The sequence below is a fragment of the Sinocyclocheilus grahami genome, unplaced genomic scaffold (genome assembly GCF_001515645.1).
Source record: "Sinocyclocheilus grahami isolate Dianchi unplaced genomic scaffold, SAMN03320097.WGS_v1.1 scaffold1349.1, whole genome shotgun sequence".
Classification (NCBI taxonomy): domain Eukaryota; kingdom Metazoa; phylum Chordata; class Actinopteri; order Cypriniformes; family Cyprinidae; genus Sinocyclocheilus; species Sinocyclocheilus grahami.
Window position 1 is genome coordinate 220816 of NW_015506528.1, and position 15947 is coordinate 236762.

The 15947-nt window shown below is 37.3% G+C and overlaps 1 protein-coding gene across 1 annotated transcript in view; it reads right to left on the bottom strand.

The window, feature by feature from the left end:
* Positions 1-1698: 1698 nt before the first annotated feature.
* wdr62 (WD repeat domain 62) overlaps positions 1699-15947 on the bottom strand; it is a 35824-nt gene continuing 21575 nt past the window's right edge. Inside the window, exons 16-28 of the mRNA XM_016255587.1 lie at positions 13936-14075; positions 13756-13817; positions 13412-13678; positions 11568-11722; positions 10956-11077; positions 10702-10821; positions 10361-10472; positions 10070-10172; positions 7557-7602; positions 6845-6925; positions 5866-6594; positions 4016-4110; positions 1699-2097 (exon numbers count right to left, since the gene is read on the bottom strand). Of these exons, the coding sequence (XP_016111073.1) occupies positions 1837-2097; positions 4016-4110; positions 5866-6594; positions 6845-6925; positions 7557-7602; positions 10070-10172; positions 10361-10472; positions 10702-10821; positions 10956-11077; positions 11568-11722; positions 13412-13678; positions 13756-13817; positions 13936-14075 (2293 nt within the window). The 3' untranslated portion in view covers positions 1699-1836. The remainder of the gene's footprint in view (positions 2098-4015; positions 4111-5865; positions 6595-6844; positions 6926-7556; positions 7603-10069; positions 10173-10360; positions 10473-10701; positions 10822-10955; positions 11078-11567; positions 11723-13411; positions 13679-13755; positions 13818-13935; positions 14076-15947) is intronic.

A 15947-nucleotide genomic window follows, 5' to 3' on the forward strand; every position in this document is an offset into this window, starting at 1 on the left:
TTATGCTTGCGCTAATGTGCTGTCACGTGACTTCTGTTACTTTTCTCAGCGATTTGAGGTTATGGATTTCTGAGCCTCAAAGCGCCCTCTGTCGTGACAAGCAGTAGCATTTGCCACCCAGTGCAGCATAGTACAGCTGTACAAACACTTCAGCACTGAAACCTCGGCTCACGCTGATTTAATACAGTTTGACGCTACTAGGCTGACAGTAAGTCACACATAAAGGACTAATACGCATGTATGACAAATACTGTAGGAACCACAAAAGTTAGTGTATATGTATGGGAAATATTGGAAAATTATTTCTTTACAGAAACGTACCCATGGTTTCTACCAAAACACTATGCATATTACTTTGATACTACTCTTATTAACTTATGATTTACAAAATCACTATAATGCAGTATTTCATGTAATCTCTCGTTAAAGATTTAATAGCTTAAAGGGGTCATATGATGCTGCTAAAAATAACATTATTTGGTGTAATGAAATGTGTTTATGTGGTTTAAGGTTAAAAAAAAAAACACGTTTTTTTCCACATACTGTACATTATTGTTTCTCCTCTATGCCTCGCCTTTCTGAAACGCATCGATTTTTACAAAGCTCATCGGTCTGAAAAGCGAGGTGTGCTCTGATTGGCCAGCTATCCAGTGCGTTGTGATTGGCCGAATACATCAAGCTGGTCTTGTTCAAAAGAATATCTCTTTGGATTTGAGACTTTGCAACTTTACAGATCTTCTTCATGCACCAAGAGCTTGTAACACTCCAAAGAGAAAGGAAAAATATGACCCCTTTATATAAAAAAAAATTAAAAAAAAAATTTTTTTTTAAAGCAATTCTGCATCCCTTCCCGAAGATTGCTATGGATTTATAATTTGTTTTTGTAAATTCTTTCAGAATCATAACGAACCACAAAAACAATCATATTTGAAAGTTTAATAGTAAAACAGTGCAAATAGCTGGTTAAAACATATTTACAAAGCCTTTGAAAGCAGACAACTATACATTTTCTGTGAAAAGAAGATCCAAAGAGAAAGGAAAAATATGACCCCTTTATATAAAAAAAAATTAAAAAAAAATTTTTTTTTTAAAGCAATTCTGCATCCCTTCCCGAAGATTGCTATGGATTTATAATTTGTTTTTCTAAATTCTTTCAGAATCATAACGAACCACAAAAACAATCATATTTGAAAGTTTAATAGTAAAACAGTGCAAATAGCTGGTTAAAACATATTTACAAAGCCTTTGAAAGCAGACAACTATACATTTTCTGTGAAAAGAAGAAAAAAAAAAGGATTGTAGGTCAACATGACAAAGCATAATCAGCACACCAGTGGCAAGCAAATTGTGAGTCATAGCCTGATGCTTTGAGAAGTCACTATTCAGAACAACACTTGAAATAAAATGACAATGGAACACCTCTTAGTTCGTCTGCGTGGTTGTGGTGGTGCGAAATGGTGTAAAACTACACAAGCATCAAACATCAAAACAAAACTGATTACAGAATTCAAATTTGTATTCCAAAGGTAACACTGTTTCAAAACTACATAAAATAAAGGACATAATGGGGGGAGGTCCTGAAGATTTGCATGGACAAATCGGCAAAGCATAAAAAAATAATAAAAGTCTGTGACCAAAAACACTCAGGTATTGAAATGTAGTGTAAAAAAAAAAAAAAAAATAATAATAAAAAAAAATAAACGGGGGCGGATTAAATACGCATTTAAATATTTATTTAAAAACATAAAACCAATGGAAGACATTAAGGTTTAAAGATGCTTATGGATATGCCATTAGAAGTTCATTTTTGCCAATCAAATGATGGAAGCTGAGCAGTTACTCCAGTGTGGCCTGTGCTCCTTTTTCAGTCATTCGCAGTAAGAGCATCTCTGAATACTTCTCCAGGAGGGCCACAGTCCTGTCGTCCCGGAGCTGACGGCCGGGAGAGTCCTCCGGTACGGGACGGGCGCTTTGGGGCGAGGGGCGCGTCTCTTGTGGGCACAGGGAGTTCAGCTCACTCTGTACCCCCACAAACACCTTCAGCAAAACACTCTTCATCTGCTCCTGCTGCTCCGACAGCTCCGGGACGGAGCACAACTACAGAGAGGGGATAGAAAATTGGTTTTACCATTAGACGGCTTTTTAAGGTTTTATGGTAAGGTTTAGCTATAGTCACGTTCCTTCACTTTGTAAAAATGCTATAAAATTCCTATAGAATTTTTTTTTTAATATATATATAGTTCAACAGTTTTACAGAAAATTGAGAATGTTATGGCAATTTTAATCTAATTAAATACATTTTCTAATTTTTATAGATAGTTGCACCAGTTTCCACACAAATTTATAAACATACAATACTCTTCAAAAGTTTGAAATATTGTAATATTTTTCTGTTTTAATATATCTTACAGTGAAATTTCTGTTGTGCAAAGCTGAATTTTCAGAAGCCATTACTCTAGTCTTCAGTGACACCGTATCAATTAGGAATAACTGTAATTTATATTTGGTGCTTAAGAAACATTTCTTCTTATTATCAGTGTTAAAAAGAGTTGTGGATTCTCTCATGAAAAAAAAAAAGCTCAAAAGTACAGCATTTATATGAAATAAAAATCTTGTGTAACATTATAAATGCCTTTACTGATTAATGTAATGCATTATTGCATAAAAAAAAAAGAAAAGAAAAAAAAAAGACAGACCCCAAACTTGTGAATGGTAGTGGATTGTGAATATTGTGAAATAAAAAGCAACTATAAAAGGTCATTTACATATTCAACTTTAAAAATCATACAGACAGACAGGAAAGTATTCAGACCCCCCTTAAATTTTTCACTCTGTTATATTGCAGCCATTTGCTAAAATCATTTAAGTTAATTTTTTTCCTCATTAATGTACACACAGCACCCCATATTGACAGAAAAACACAGAATTGTTGACATTTTTGCAGATTTATTAAAAAAGAAAAACTGAAATATCACATGGTCCTAAGTATTCAGACCCTTTGCTCAGTATTTAGTAGAAGCACCCTTTTGAACTAATACAGCCATGAGTCTTTTTGGGAAAGAGGCAACAAGTTTTTCACACCTGGATTTAGGGATCCTCTGCCATTCCTCCTTGCAGAGCCTCTCCAGTTCTGTCAGGTTGGATAGTAAACGTTGGTGGACAGCCATTTTTAGGTCTCTCCAGAGATGCTCAATTGGGTTTAAGTCAGGGCTCTGGCTGGCCCATTCAAGAACAGTCACAGAGTTGTTGTGAAGCCACTCCTTCATTATTTTAGCTGTGTGCTTAGGGTCATTGTCTTGTTGGAAGGTAAACCTTCGGCCCAGTCTGAGGTCCTGAGCACTCTGGAGAAAGTTTTCGTCCAGGATAACCCTGTACTCATTATAAATGCCTTTACTGATTAATGTAATGCATTATTGCATAAAAAAAAAAGACCGACCCCACACTTGTGAATGGTAGTGGATTGTGAATATTGTGAAATAAAAAGCAACTATAAAAGGTCATTTACATATTCAACTTTAAAAATCATACAGACAGACAGACAGACAGGAAAGTATTCAGACCCCCCTTAAATTTTTCACTCTGTTATATTGCAGCCATTTGCTAAAATCATTTAAGTTAATTTTTTTCCTCATTAATGTACACACAGCACCCCATATTGACAGAAAAACACAGAATTGTTAACATTTTTGCAGATTTATTAAAAAAGAAAAACTGAAATATAAAGTGTGAAAAATTGAAGGGGGTCTGAATACTTTCCGTACCCACTGTACATACATGCATACATACATTTTACATCAAAAACCTAAACTTCAAATTTAGAACTTCTTCCCTTGGCAATTAACAAAAAAAAAAAAAAAGATTAATAAGATGAAAAAACAAAAATAGCAGAAAGACTTTAATTTTAAGGATCAGAGAGAGGGTGAAAAAAAAAAAACATGGAAAACCAAAGATTATATTATATATACACAATTTTAATAAAAGTTATCCCTGACAGAGGTAGAGATTGATAAATCACCTTGTTATAAAAGCCAGTTGCTTTATGGATGGTCTGCCAGAGTTCATTCACCATCTCCTTACACATCTGGACACTCAGTGACTCCGTAGAAAATCCTAAAAGACATAAATAAATAAATAAATATTACCTTCTGTGACTGACTATATTGCCCAAAAAAAATCCCAATATTAATCAGAAGTCAGTCATATTCTGATAAGCATGTTGTTTAAACCGATTACGCCAATTGTGATCGTTATAATATTTTTACATACATGCATACTATTTATCGCTCCACTGATTCTGGAGACTCTGTGGTTCTTATTCTTTTAGATTTATCGGCCGCTTTTGATACAGTTGACCACTCCACACTATTATCCAGACTAGAGCCCTGGGTGGGTCTAAAAGCTACCATTCTTAATTGGTTTCAGTTATACCTGTCTGACAAAGTTTTTAGTGAAGCTGGGAAATTGTACCTCTTCCAATGCACCTCTGACCTGTGGCCTACCGCAAGGCTCTATATTAGCTCCTTCTATATTTTCTCTCTACATGCTACCTCTGGGCTCTATTCTAAGGAAACATGGTCTCTCTTTTCATTTCTATGCAGACGATACTCAAATCTATCTACCAATCAAAAGAAACAATTCCGCAGCGATTACCTCTCTTCAGCAATGCTTAGAGGAGGTTAAATTATAGCTCGCCCAAAATTTTCTCTCCCTAAATGAAGACAAGACCGAAGTAACTGTTTTTTGTTCTAATGAGAATTCTCAGTATATACACGCCCTGATTTGGACAGTTTATCCGTTTTTAGATCTTCGCAGGTGCGGAACCTAGGTGTTCTTGTCGACCAGCATTTAAAATTTGATAAACATATCTCCTCAGTAGACAAAGTTGATATAAACTGGATCCGATAACGGTCTAAAATCAGAGACTTTCTCACTCCAAAAACTCTAGAAATGGCTGTTCATGCGTTTGTTACATCTCGACTAGATTACTGTGTTTTCCTTAGTGTATTGATTACTGTTATTCGGTAATTTTTTAATGGGTTGTTCATATTTTATTTGGCTTGTTTTCTGTGTATGTTTTGATAAATTTCTCTTCTGTAAAGCACTTTGGTCAGCCTAGCGGCTGCTGTAAATGTGCTACACAAATAAAATGAACTTGAACTTGAATTGCAAAAACCTAATAAATCAATATTCTGGTTAGTAGAAATGCGAATCAGACAGTGAACACCCACAGGCATTGTAGTTGAGTTGATTTAATATTTAGTGAATTTTCAGTTTGGGGTGAAGTATTTCTATAATCTGAATTTTGAGCAGTATAAATCTATGCACATCTATATGGACGTATTTATATGCCTGATTACTGCAGTAACTATGGAACAGCTCTTTCAGAATAAAGCCTTAACCAGAATATGGAATTTGGTTCATGAACAACATCCTTGCAATTTAGGCCATGTCCACACGTACAGAGTTTTTCCCTTCTTCCATTTTAAAAAAAATCTCCGTCCACATGAAAACGCAAACGCATGCTATGAAGCACTGTCAAGAGCATGCCAAACCAACAGGTGGCGATATAATCTCAACCATAAAGCCATGTTGGCCAATCAGAAGCCTGAAAAAGTCTCCAGTAGGCGGAGATAACAGCGCAGGCGCTGACATCACAAGCCAAAAACTCCGGTTTTGCCGTCTACACGATAACACTGCAACCAGAGCTTTTGAAAATCTTCACCTTGGCAGGCGTTTTCAAAAATGTTTGGTTTCAGTGAACTGGTGCTGCGTTTGCGTGTGGACGAACAGCCTAACCGTGTAGAAAAAGCTGCGGTTTTAAAAATAACCGCGTTCGTGTGGACAGGGCCTTAGGATACAAAGTACCTGTGTCCTCTCCAACGCAGTTGTTTTCTGTAGGATCTTCTGCGTTACTCTGATTGGTAGCCAGTGTATTCCCACATGACTCTGTAAACTGCAGGTCTTCAACCACAGAATGACTGGTTTCTGACACCGTGGAGTTCCTGGCAAAAACTTCAGACCCAGTTGAGAACCTGCTTGAAGTCTTAGAAACCAAACTCTGCTCAATATTAACAATCTGTTTCCGACACTCCTTGCCCAGTGACCGCATCTCTGTGGGTGTCACCAGAGCCTGTCGACGCGGAGACTCAGCACGTTCAACTTTCCCTAGACAGCTCTTGAGTGACACCGGTGACAAACTGGCACGACTGGGGCCAACGAGGTCCAATCGAAGAGCTGCCCGGGCAATGTGGTTACCCAAGGCAGGAGTAGAGAGAGCTGGTGTCGGATGAGACGATCCAGAGGAGAGAACTGAAGAGGAAGGAGGAACAATGTTCTCTTTGCTTTGCTCCACACTTAGGTCCAGAGACGAAGACGGGGCGTTTAACTGCACTTCCTCCGATGTACACGCGTTCAAACTCTCCACAGAGTTGCTCTGGGTTATCTTTGCTCGGGAGCTTGCGGTGGGACCCATGTAGCTTTGGCGGGAGCGCGTTACAGATGTGTCACGTGCACTGCTGGTAGATTTGGTGGTGAGATTGCCTGTAGTGTTGACAGAATTGTGAGCTTTGGACTGAATGCTCTTGTTTGTGATTTCTGAAAAGACATTAGAAGTTTATTAAAAGGAAGAAAACCCAAATGTCATTTTTAAAGCCGGTTGTTTAACCCCAACTGCACAAAGACAACCAAGAACCAAAAACCAAGATGTGCACGAACTAAAAAAAGAGAGCAAAACGAGAATGAATGCACCACACCAATGTGAAACCACTCTGATTTGGTAATTTGGTAAGCCCAGACAATAAAAATAAATAAATAAATAAATAAAACACCCAACACACTCACAGACCTCCCAGAGCATTTTTCCAGCGTAAAAAAGATAAGCTTTGGCCAGATTTCCGAGCAGCCACTGAGGAACGTTTCTTGGTAACTGGAGGACAAGATTTCAGCATACACATTAAATTATAATTCAGCAAGCATTATATTTCAAATGACTAAAACAGAGCCAGAACTTCTGATATCTTCTAATTCGACAAAGTAACCAATTCTGAGAGGAAAAATCTGTTGTATTTTACTTGGAGCACAGCACCTCATTGGGCCAATATGTTGAGATCACATGACCAGTCAGATACTACAGTTAAGGCCCCAATATACTTGAAGTGAAATTGAAGATCAAACTGGTATGACTCCATTTAGAACAAAATAATGCAAATAAAAACATAACATACTGCTTTACAGTAGAAGCTAAAAATTGTATAGTATCTTTTCATATTTCATACTGTAAAGCTGCTTTCTTTAAAGCAATCTTTTGAATAAAGTGCTATATAAATAAGCGTGGCATGACTGGAGTGTCGAATTGCAGAGCTGGTGCAAACATATCCACATCGCTAAAAAGAGTGACCGAGTGCAGCACATATTCACATGTAAACACAGCTTGCTGAGGTGTGGGTGCCGCTGGAATGTTTGAAAAACGTTAGTATTTCGGGGCATTTATCCTTTATGTTATGAGACTTTTACTCACGAAAGTAAAATGCATTCTATTAACAGGTAACAGGACATACCACTTTTCTCGTTCTCCTCAATGCTTCCACTGTTGTTTGAAAGAACCTTGGAAAAAGGAGAAAAAATTAACAAGACAAAAGTCCCACAGACAATTTTAAGCTTTTGCATCTACTAACATAACCAATAGTATCTTATCCTTACAGGTTCCTACCAAATATTTCTAGCTACCGTATATAGAGTTTCACTTAGGGATGCACCGATACCATTATCGGGCCCGATACTGAGCTCCTGTACTCGCATCATTTGGATTCAAACTAAATCGTAAATATAAGACAATTTATAGGGGCATTCACTATAAACGTCATTTATTTTCACCCTAAAGCATACACGACTTTCTGGGGAAAGTGAAACTAACAGCCTGTGTGAAATGCGCTAGGCTGTGCTGTACTGTACTTGTCCCTCTCATTCTGCACCAGTACAAATACGTGCGCGTGTTTTGCTTGCTTCATGAGTGTTTCTGCATTATATGAGTGGCTTTGGAAAATAAATCGCTGCACGTTCCAGATGAAAAAAACCGCGACTTCTATTTATGAAAATATCACAGTTTTATAGCCAGTGGTTCTGCATTATTACAGCACAGCGCGTGATTACAGTACTAAACCGCTGCAATGGAGCAGCTCTAATGTGATTAAATTAAAGATGATGTAGGCTACCATAGAGAGAAAAATAAAATGAACAGTGAAAGTAACAAACTTGTAAAATACATTTTAATGGGCATAATTAAGTGTGAAAATAACAGAATGGACTACCAGTAAAACTGATACAAATTTGGGACCAAAAATTATTCAGACCGAGTCTGGGAAAAGACATTGAAGTTAAGGTTTGCATGAAGCTGGGTGACAGCATGCCCAGGAGACTACAGGCTGTCATTAAGGCTAAGGGTCACCCGACAAAGTATTGATAGTTGTGTAAATATTGACCGCTGTATGAATAACTTTTGGTTTATTGTAATCCATTACATACATTTCAAAGATATCTGACATTATAAAGCTGAATTTGTTCTGACACAGTGTAACTCAGTTCTTGTCATTTTATTACCAATTTCTAAACTATAGCGAATAAACTGTGATAATGTGAGAAATGTTGAAGGTGTCTGAATAAATTTTGGTTTGACTATCTATTTGATAAATGAAGTTAACCAACTAAGGTTATACATACTCTTTTGGTTTCTGTACCCAATATTTAAAAAAAATTTACAAATGCAATGAAAATATTGGTATTGGTACTCGGTATCGGCAAGTACCAAAAATAAAAGTATCGGTATCGGGCGAGTACTGGAAAAAGTGGCATCCCTAGTTTCACATGGAAGAAAAAGACCATTCATGGTTTTTAGCCCATGCTTTTGAGGTCATTTAAACTAAAAGAGTAATCCTAAACGACAACAATTTATTTGTAACTATTAGCAGATATACACTTAAGACTTAGGGATAGTTTACCATCAAGTGAAAATTCTGTCATTTACTCACTTTATAGGATAAAGATTTTATTTATGCTTTTTATTTACAGTTAAACATTGATCAATGCACATAAAGCACATCAAATATGGCTACTGCAGCTCAAATGATACTTGCTTTGTGCATAAGAACAAACTCCAATGGTTCTTGTGGAAGTTCAAACATGCTTGAGTGAGATGCAAGAACAAACCTTGTTGGTTCTCTAGCATCACACAAGCACATGAGAGCTTCCGTTTACCATTTTTGATGTGCTTTATATACTGTATGTGCATTTATCAATGATTATATGCCAATACAAGCCTAAACTAAATCTGTTCATCATGTAAAGCTTTCATGTCTTGTCAGAAAACTCTGAGTAAACTGCTTGTTGTGTTATGATGTGTTATGACTTTTAAATCGAGGAACAGAAATCATTCAGGTTTCATTATGCATCTTCACTTGTGTTCAGAGGATAAACTAAACGTTTGTGGGTTTGGAAAGACTTGAGGGTGAGTAAATGATGACAATTTTCCTTTTTGGGTGAACTAACCCTTTAAAGAATCATAAAAACCTAAAACCACATTATAGAGATGTTAACACAACATGTCTTGTCAGAAAACTCTGAGTAAACTGCTTGTTGTGTTATGACTTTTAAATCGAGGAACAGAAATCATTCAGGTTTCATTATGCATCTTCACTTGTGTTCAGAGGATAAACTAAACGTTTGTGGGTTTGGAAAGACTTGAGGGTGAGTAAATGATGACAATTTTCCTTTTTGGGTGAACTAACCCTTTAAAGAATCATAAAAACCTAAAACCACATTATAGAGATGTTAACACATGTAGAGGTTGCACATTACGGAACAATGGCATCACTAACAATATGGGAGAAGTGGTTAAATTTATGATTGTCGCACCATTTTGTTCTATTGAGATAAAAAAAAATTTTAAAAAATGCTGAAGAAATGCCATAGAATGACGTGACATTGGTATTCAGTCTGATTTGTGATGGGTATGAACAACCACTGGGATCATCTTGTATGACATTCAGACTACATTATTCATGATTAAAAATCATACCATTGCTCCATCAAGGGTTAAACAGCTATCACTGGATTCATCTGGTATACTGGGCAGGTAGGCTGCAGGCCGGCAAATAGCACTGCCACTAGTCCCAATAGTGCTGAAACAGCAGACAGAAATGAAATGTACAATGTCATCTTCACTATGACACACTACAATATGTAATTACACACACTTCTTCCCGTTTTATTTAGATCTCAAAAGGGAAGAGAAGAGCTATAATTGTAAACTTATATTTCTCTATTACACATATTGAACATTAGAGTCAAGACGTCAATGTTGACTCACCGAAAGCGGCTCTGAAAGCGCGAGAGGAAGCGCGTGGAGATGCTGAGACGAGGATTGAGGAAGTTACTCTCTGTTGTGGGCTGCAGATTGCTCAAGTCTGTGTTGAACTTTTCTACAAGAGTTTCCACAGCAGACAAGATTAGCAATAAGAAATTCACCATTATCTTAAAGGAATAATTCAACCAAAATTAAAATATCAAATGTGTTTGATATCCTCGGACTGGACAAAAGTCTTATCGTGTACTCCATGCATTTTGTCTAGCAAACAACATTTTTGAAGCCAATAAAATGTTGATTTCCATTAACACAGTTAGACAGCTGAAGTTGCAAACATCTTGTACCATTAGCCGCCACACCCAGAGAGTCAAAATGTTGGTGAAGCAAAGTTCCAGATTCTTCTTCATCCTCTTCAACTCCTGAGCTTCCTGTGGAGCTCACCTGACTGAGGGAGTCTGTGTCCTCTACAAAGCAACAAAACAGATAAAGTCACATAAACAGTAGTAGTGGCCTTAAAAGTTGAAGGTCCTCCGGTTTTACTACCTTAGGTAATTTCATACTCTACAGCACTCCAAACAAAGCGTGTAATGTGACTCACGGTCATGGGGCTGGTCGCTATGGGAGGCTGGACTCTCAGCCGAACAAGCACTATCTGGACTTAGCTCCTCTTCCTCTGGGTCATCACCAGCACCCTCACACAGAGCTTTAACATCAAACTCTCTGCATGAAGAAAAAAGATTACTCAATAAGTGAAAATGCTACTAGGGACATTCATATAGCAATATTTAGTTTACTCTGTGTGTACAAAGTCCAGTTTCACCGTATATGAAAACGGAAGATACAGGGTTGTATAAACATCGCGTCACACGGTTTATTATTTGCTTGGTCCCATTCACAGTTTGATTCTGGCACATCAACCTTTCATAAATTGCGCAAAAAAAAAAACAAAACTCCAATCAAATTAACTCGTTGGGGATCACTGGGATACCTCAGGGCTCGATGCTTGACCCCCCCCCTTCTCTTTTGAGTACATACTGCAATGCTACTCTAAGTCATCATACTCGAAGGCATTTTTAAATATTAAACCAAAAGCAAATTACATTGCAGCATTTCTCATGTTGCTGGAAAAGTATCCGCTAAATTAAATGTAAATACACCTACTTCCTAAGCAAAAAATGAACTAAACCAGATATCATTACAAGCAATTTACCCTTCTCCAGTGGACAGAGCAGTGCTGTTTGCTGGGTACAAAATGTAGCCGGTCTTGTCTGGTGAGCTGAGCTCTGGATGGAAGTTCTCCTCTTCATGTGGCAATTGCAGAAAATCTGGCCCTTGGAGCGAAGAGCTAAATCCATCTCGGGAATCCTATAACAAATAAACAAACACCTTCATATTTCAATTAAGGGACCAGAAGATTACATGGATAAAATTTGTAGTTAGTCTTAAGAAAAGCATCACTGTTATTATTGGCTCATACTTCGAGTTATAGATTGTGTTTTTGTTAGTCCCACTAACGGTTTTCTAAAATCTTGCCCTCTTGACCATGGTGTGTCAAATATAAGAATGGCAATGGAGTGACAGACTAAATTACTCAGACATTTTTCTCCAATATCCAGTCACGTGAAGCTGGGAATATAAGACCAAACCTACAAACAGGGTTCCAACACCTTTTTAACCAACAAATTTCCATGTTATTTTTTTTTCCAGCAGTTCATTTCATGACAAATATTTTAATTTTAATTTTTTTTTTTTAAGTGACAGCACTCAGAAAGAGAATTTTTGACAAAATAATTTGGAACTGGGTATAAGTAAAAAAAAGAAAAATTACATGCAGCAAAAATTCTAAATAAATTCCCCGACACTTTCAGGACTAGATATCAATTTTTTTAATTCCCTTAAGGCCCATTCAAAGCATCAGCGACACACGACAAAGCAGCATAATCCCAATCATTTTCAATAAAAAGCTGGTGACTTCCAGCAATACGAGCAACACCAGCTGTTGGCGACAGGATGCAGGCATGTCCAGCAACTTGGCAAAGTTGAGAAATGTCTAACTTTATGCAAATGAAGAGCAAATTTCAGGAGCGATGTCATGGGAGCTCAAGCATCACCGGTCTCAAGTGCAGGCAAGAAAGGACTTTATGGAGCGATTTCACTGTTCTATATGATTTGCAAAAACAGTGTGATTCAGAGTGAGTGTGATTCAGACATTTCTCCTTCTATCATGTAATCTACAAGAAATGTTTAACAGACACCATTCATATTACCTCATAAATTGTATAAAAGTATCTCCAATCAAATATGGATGAATGGTGACAGAAACATCAAGCAAGGTATTGGGATACCTCAGGGCTCAATACCTGGCCCACTTCTCTTTTCAGTATACAACACAATGTCTCTGATTTATGGTTCAATACTGGAAAATTCAATGACAATTTCTGGAGCGATAGCCATGTTCTATATGATTTATCTGTAAACAAACACTAATATAATAAAATGACGCTTCAAATATAATGATTTTATTTCATACATTAGAGCGTGTTAAATCATTTTCATGCTGACAGGTCAAACTAAAACAGTTTCCTCTGCATAATGTTCATTAATAGGGATAATCATTTGTCAAATCCAAATGTTTTGAAATTTAACAATATGAGTGAGTTTAACCAAATGAATCTTTCAATGCACAATTAATGATTTAATACACTAGCACTGCTATGGTTTATATAACAAGATTCTTCGAGGGCATCATTTTACTACATAATAGCAAAAACTATTACGTCAAATTAGAACAGTATTTTGATATTTTACTAACAATATTGTGCAGTCTACCAATAAAAGCACTAGGAACACCCACAAGCAGCTTCACAGTAGAGACTAGTGATCACTGGCGTGGTGTACAGGGGGCATAACGGGAAATTTCTTGAAAATTTACAATTTAAATATAGTATATAGATGAATTGGCTTCTTTATCAGAACCGATTTAATTATTCCCACACCATGCAGCTATGCGCACAGTTGAAAAACAGCTAGTGGGGTATAAGCCTGACAACTTACACTGCAAATCTTTTCCTCCTCCTCCTCTAGATCATCAACATCTTCATCCAGCAGACTGTCGAAACTCTGAGGATGAAAGCGAGAGTCTTCCTCAAACTCTTCCTCTCCCACGGCTCTGCTGGGAGTGTGTGAGAGGGGAAGCTGCATGCTCTTCATCTCCAGTACTGTGCGGATGGCTAGTGGATCTGACTGCACTGCCCAGCGTCCCTGTGGCTGGTACTGAGATGTATTAGCTACGCCACCACCATCATTTTCACCTCTTCCACCCTGTGACAACCAAGAGATCCACTGGTCATGAAAGAACACAATATGCAATAACATTTTATGATAACAAACATACATACCAGTCTACGAACCCACATAGGCATTTTGCCATTGGTTTGGAGCACCAAAGAATCCACAGATGCTGAAGTGGAACAGTCGAGCCCATTAAATTCCATTCTAAACATTTTGCTTATACACTTGATGTGACCGAGAGGCTCAAGACTTCCCAGTATCACCTCAGAAGTGACAAATTGACGTACCATCAGTGGAATCGAGCCTGTCTGGAGTTCTGCAGTCCTCCACACCATCTTCTGGAGTCTCCTCTGGCATGAAGCTGCCCTCCTCTTCCTCCTCCATGTGAGGCAACACATTACAGGGTACAGTGATGTAGGTCTCTCTCCTGAGCAACAGTAATTTAAACAGAAAAATTATGAAATGGGAATCATTTGAATTTTTTGGCACGATTTAATCATACAACCACAAATCAACTCAATTTTGTAAAACAAAATCATTTGTTTTATGGTATCTGCAAAATCCATTATCGGAACCTCTAAAGGCAGTGTAAAGCCTGTAGAATGCACAACAGCAAGTTGTTGCAGTGCTCACTTTCATTTTAAAGCTGCAGTCCGTACGTTTTGCCTCTTTGTCGTCATCTCTGTTTGAAAACCTGCAATTGTAGTTATTTGTGCAATTATCTTCCTTGCCTGGGTTGTGCACGGCTCCAGCGCGGATCAATGTAATGTTTCGAGGAGTATGTGTGGCTGTCAGTCACCGCACCGGTGTGGATACTGTATTTCGGAATCACAGATTCTAGCCTACATCTTGGAATATATGACCCAAACAAAAATTTTCTCCGGATATTGTCATTTGAACAAGTAACAAGTCTGCCACGTTTGTTCTGACCAACTGAGGAAAAAAGCATTACAATGAATTACGCTACCAATGGTGATTAAATCTAACGATTGGTTAAGCTCACATCACATCAAACCATGCAAATTATTATTGTTATACTTTGTGTAGATTTCAATTTCTGTACATTCTAATCTCTAATTGTCATACCATTCAAATGTCATACTCTTTTAACCCAAAATCAAATTATTCTTCCTTCGAACTGGTTCTCTTTAAAATACAAATCTTGTGGAATCCTACGTAGGCTATCTGTAATCAGATGCACATTTAAAACTGGAATATAATTTAATTTCAGTCACATGTGTTTCAAACGCAATCCTTTCTGGATTACAATCCGCCATCAAAATTATACGTTTATTTATTCCAGCTGCTGTGAGAAAAGGCTATAAACGATCCGGCACCTGCAGGATCCTCACATGCGATAGCCTAGTAGTTGGGACAACTTCTTTATGTTTACAGACGTGACGTAATGACGCAGCGGCATGCTCGAATTTCCCGCAAATTCCTACCAGTACCACTCAAATTAGAAAACATTATTATAAACTAACCGTTGTGAATCAGGCAAAAGTAAAGTGATAGTTATGAACACTGGCTGGTTATGTCCTTGCTCAATTATTGATTTTGGATTATTTTTAACCAAAAAAAAAAAAAAAAAAAAAAGATGCCACGTTTGTTCTGACCAACTGAGGAAAAAAGCATTACAATGAATTACGCTACCAATGGTGATTAAATCTAACGATTGGTTAAGCTCACATCACATCAAACCATGCAAATTATTATTGTTATACTTTGTGTAGATTTCAATTTCTGTACATTCTAATCTCTAATTGTCATACCATTCAAATGTCATACTCTTTTAACCCAAAATCAAATTATTCTTCCTTCGAACTGGTTCTCTTTAAAATACAAATCTTGTGGAATCCTACGTAGGCTATCTGTAATCAGATGCACATTTAAAACTGGAATATAATTTAATTTCAGTCACATGTGTTTCAAACGCAATCCTTTCTGGATTACAATCCGCCATCAAAATTATACGTTTATTTATTCCAGCTGCTGTGAGAAAAGGCTATAAACGATCCGGCACCTGCAGGATCCTCACATGCGATAGCCTAGTAGTTGGGACAACTTCTTTATGTTTACAGACGTGACGTAATGACGCAGCGGCATGCTCGAATTTCCCGCAAATTCCTACCAGTACCACTCAAATTAGAAAACATTATTATAAACTAACCGTTGTGAATCAGGCAAAAGTAAAGTGATAGTTATGAACACTGGCTGGTTATGTCCTTGCTCAATTATTGATTTTGGATTATTTTTAACCAAAAAAAAAAAAAAAAAAAAAAATTAGGGATTGAAAAAC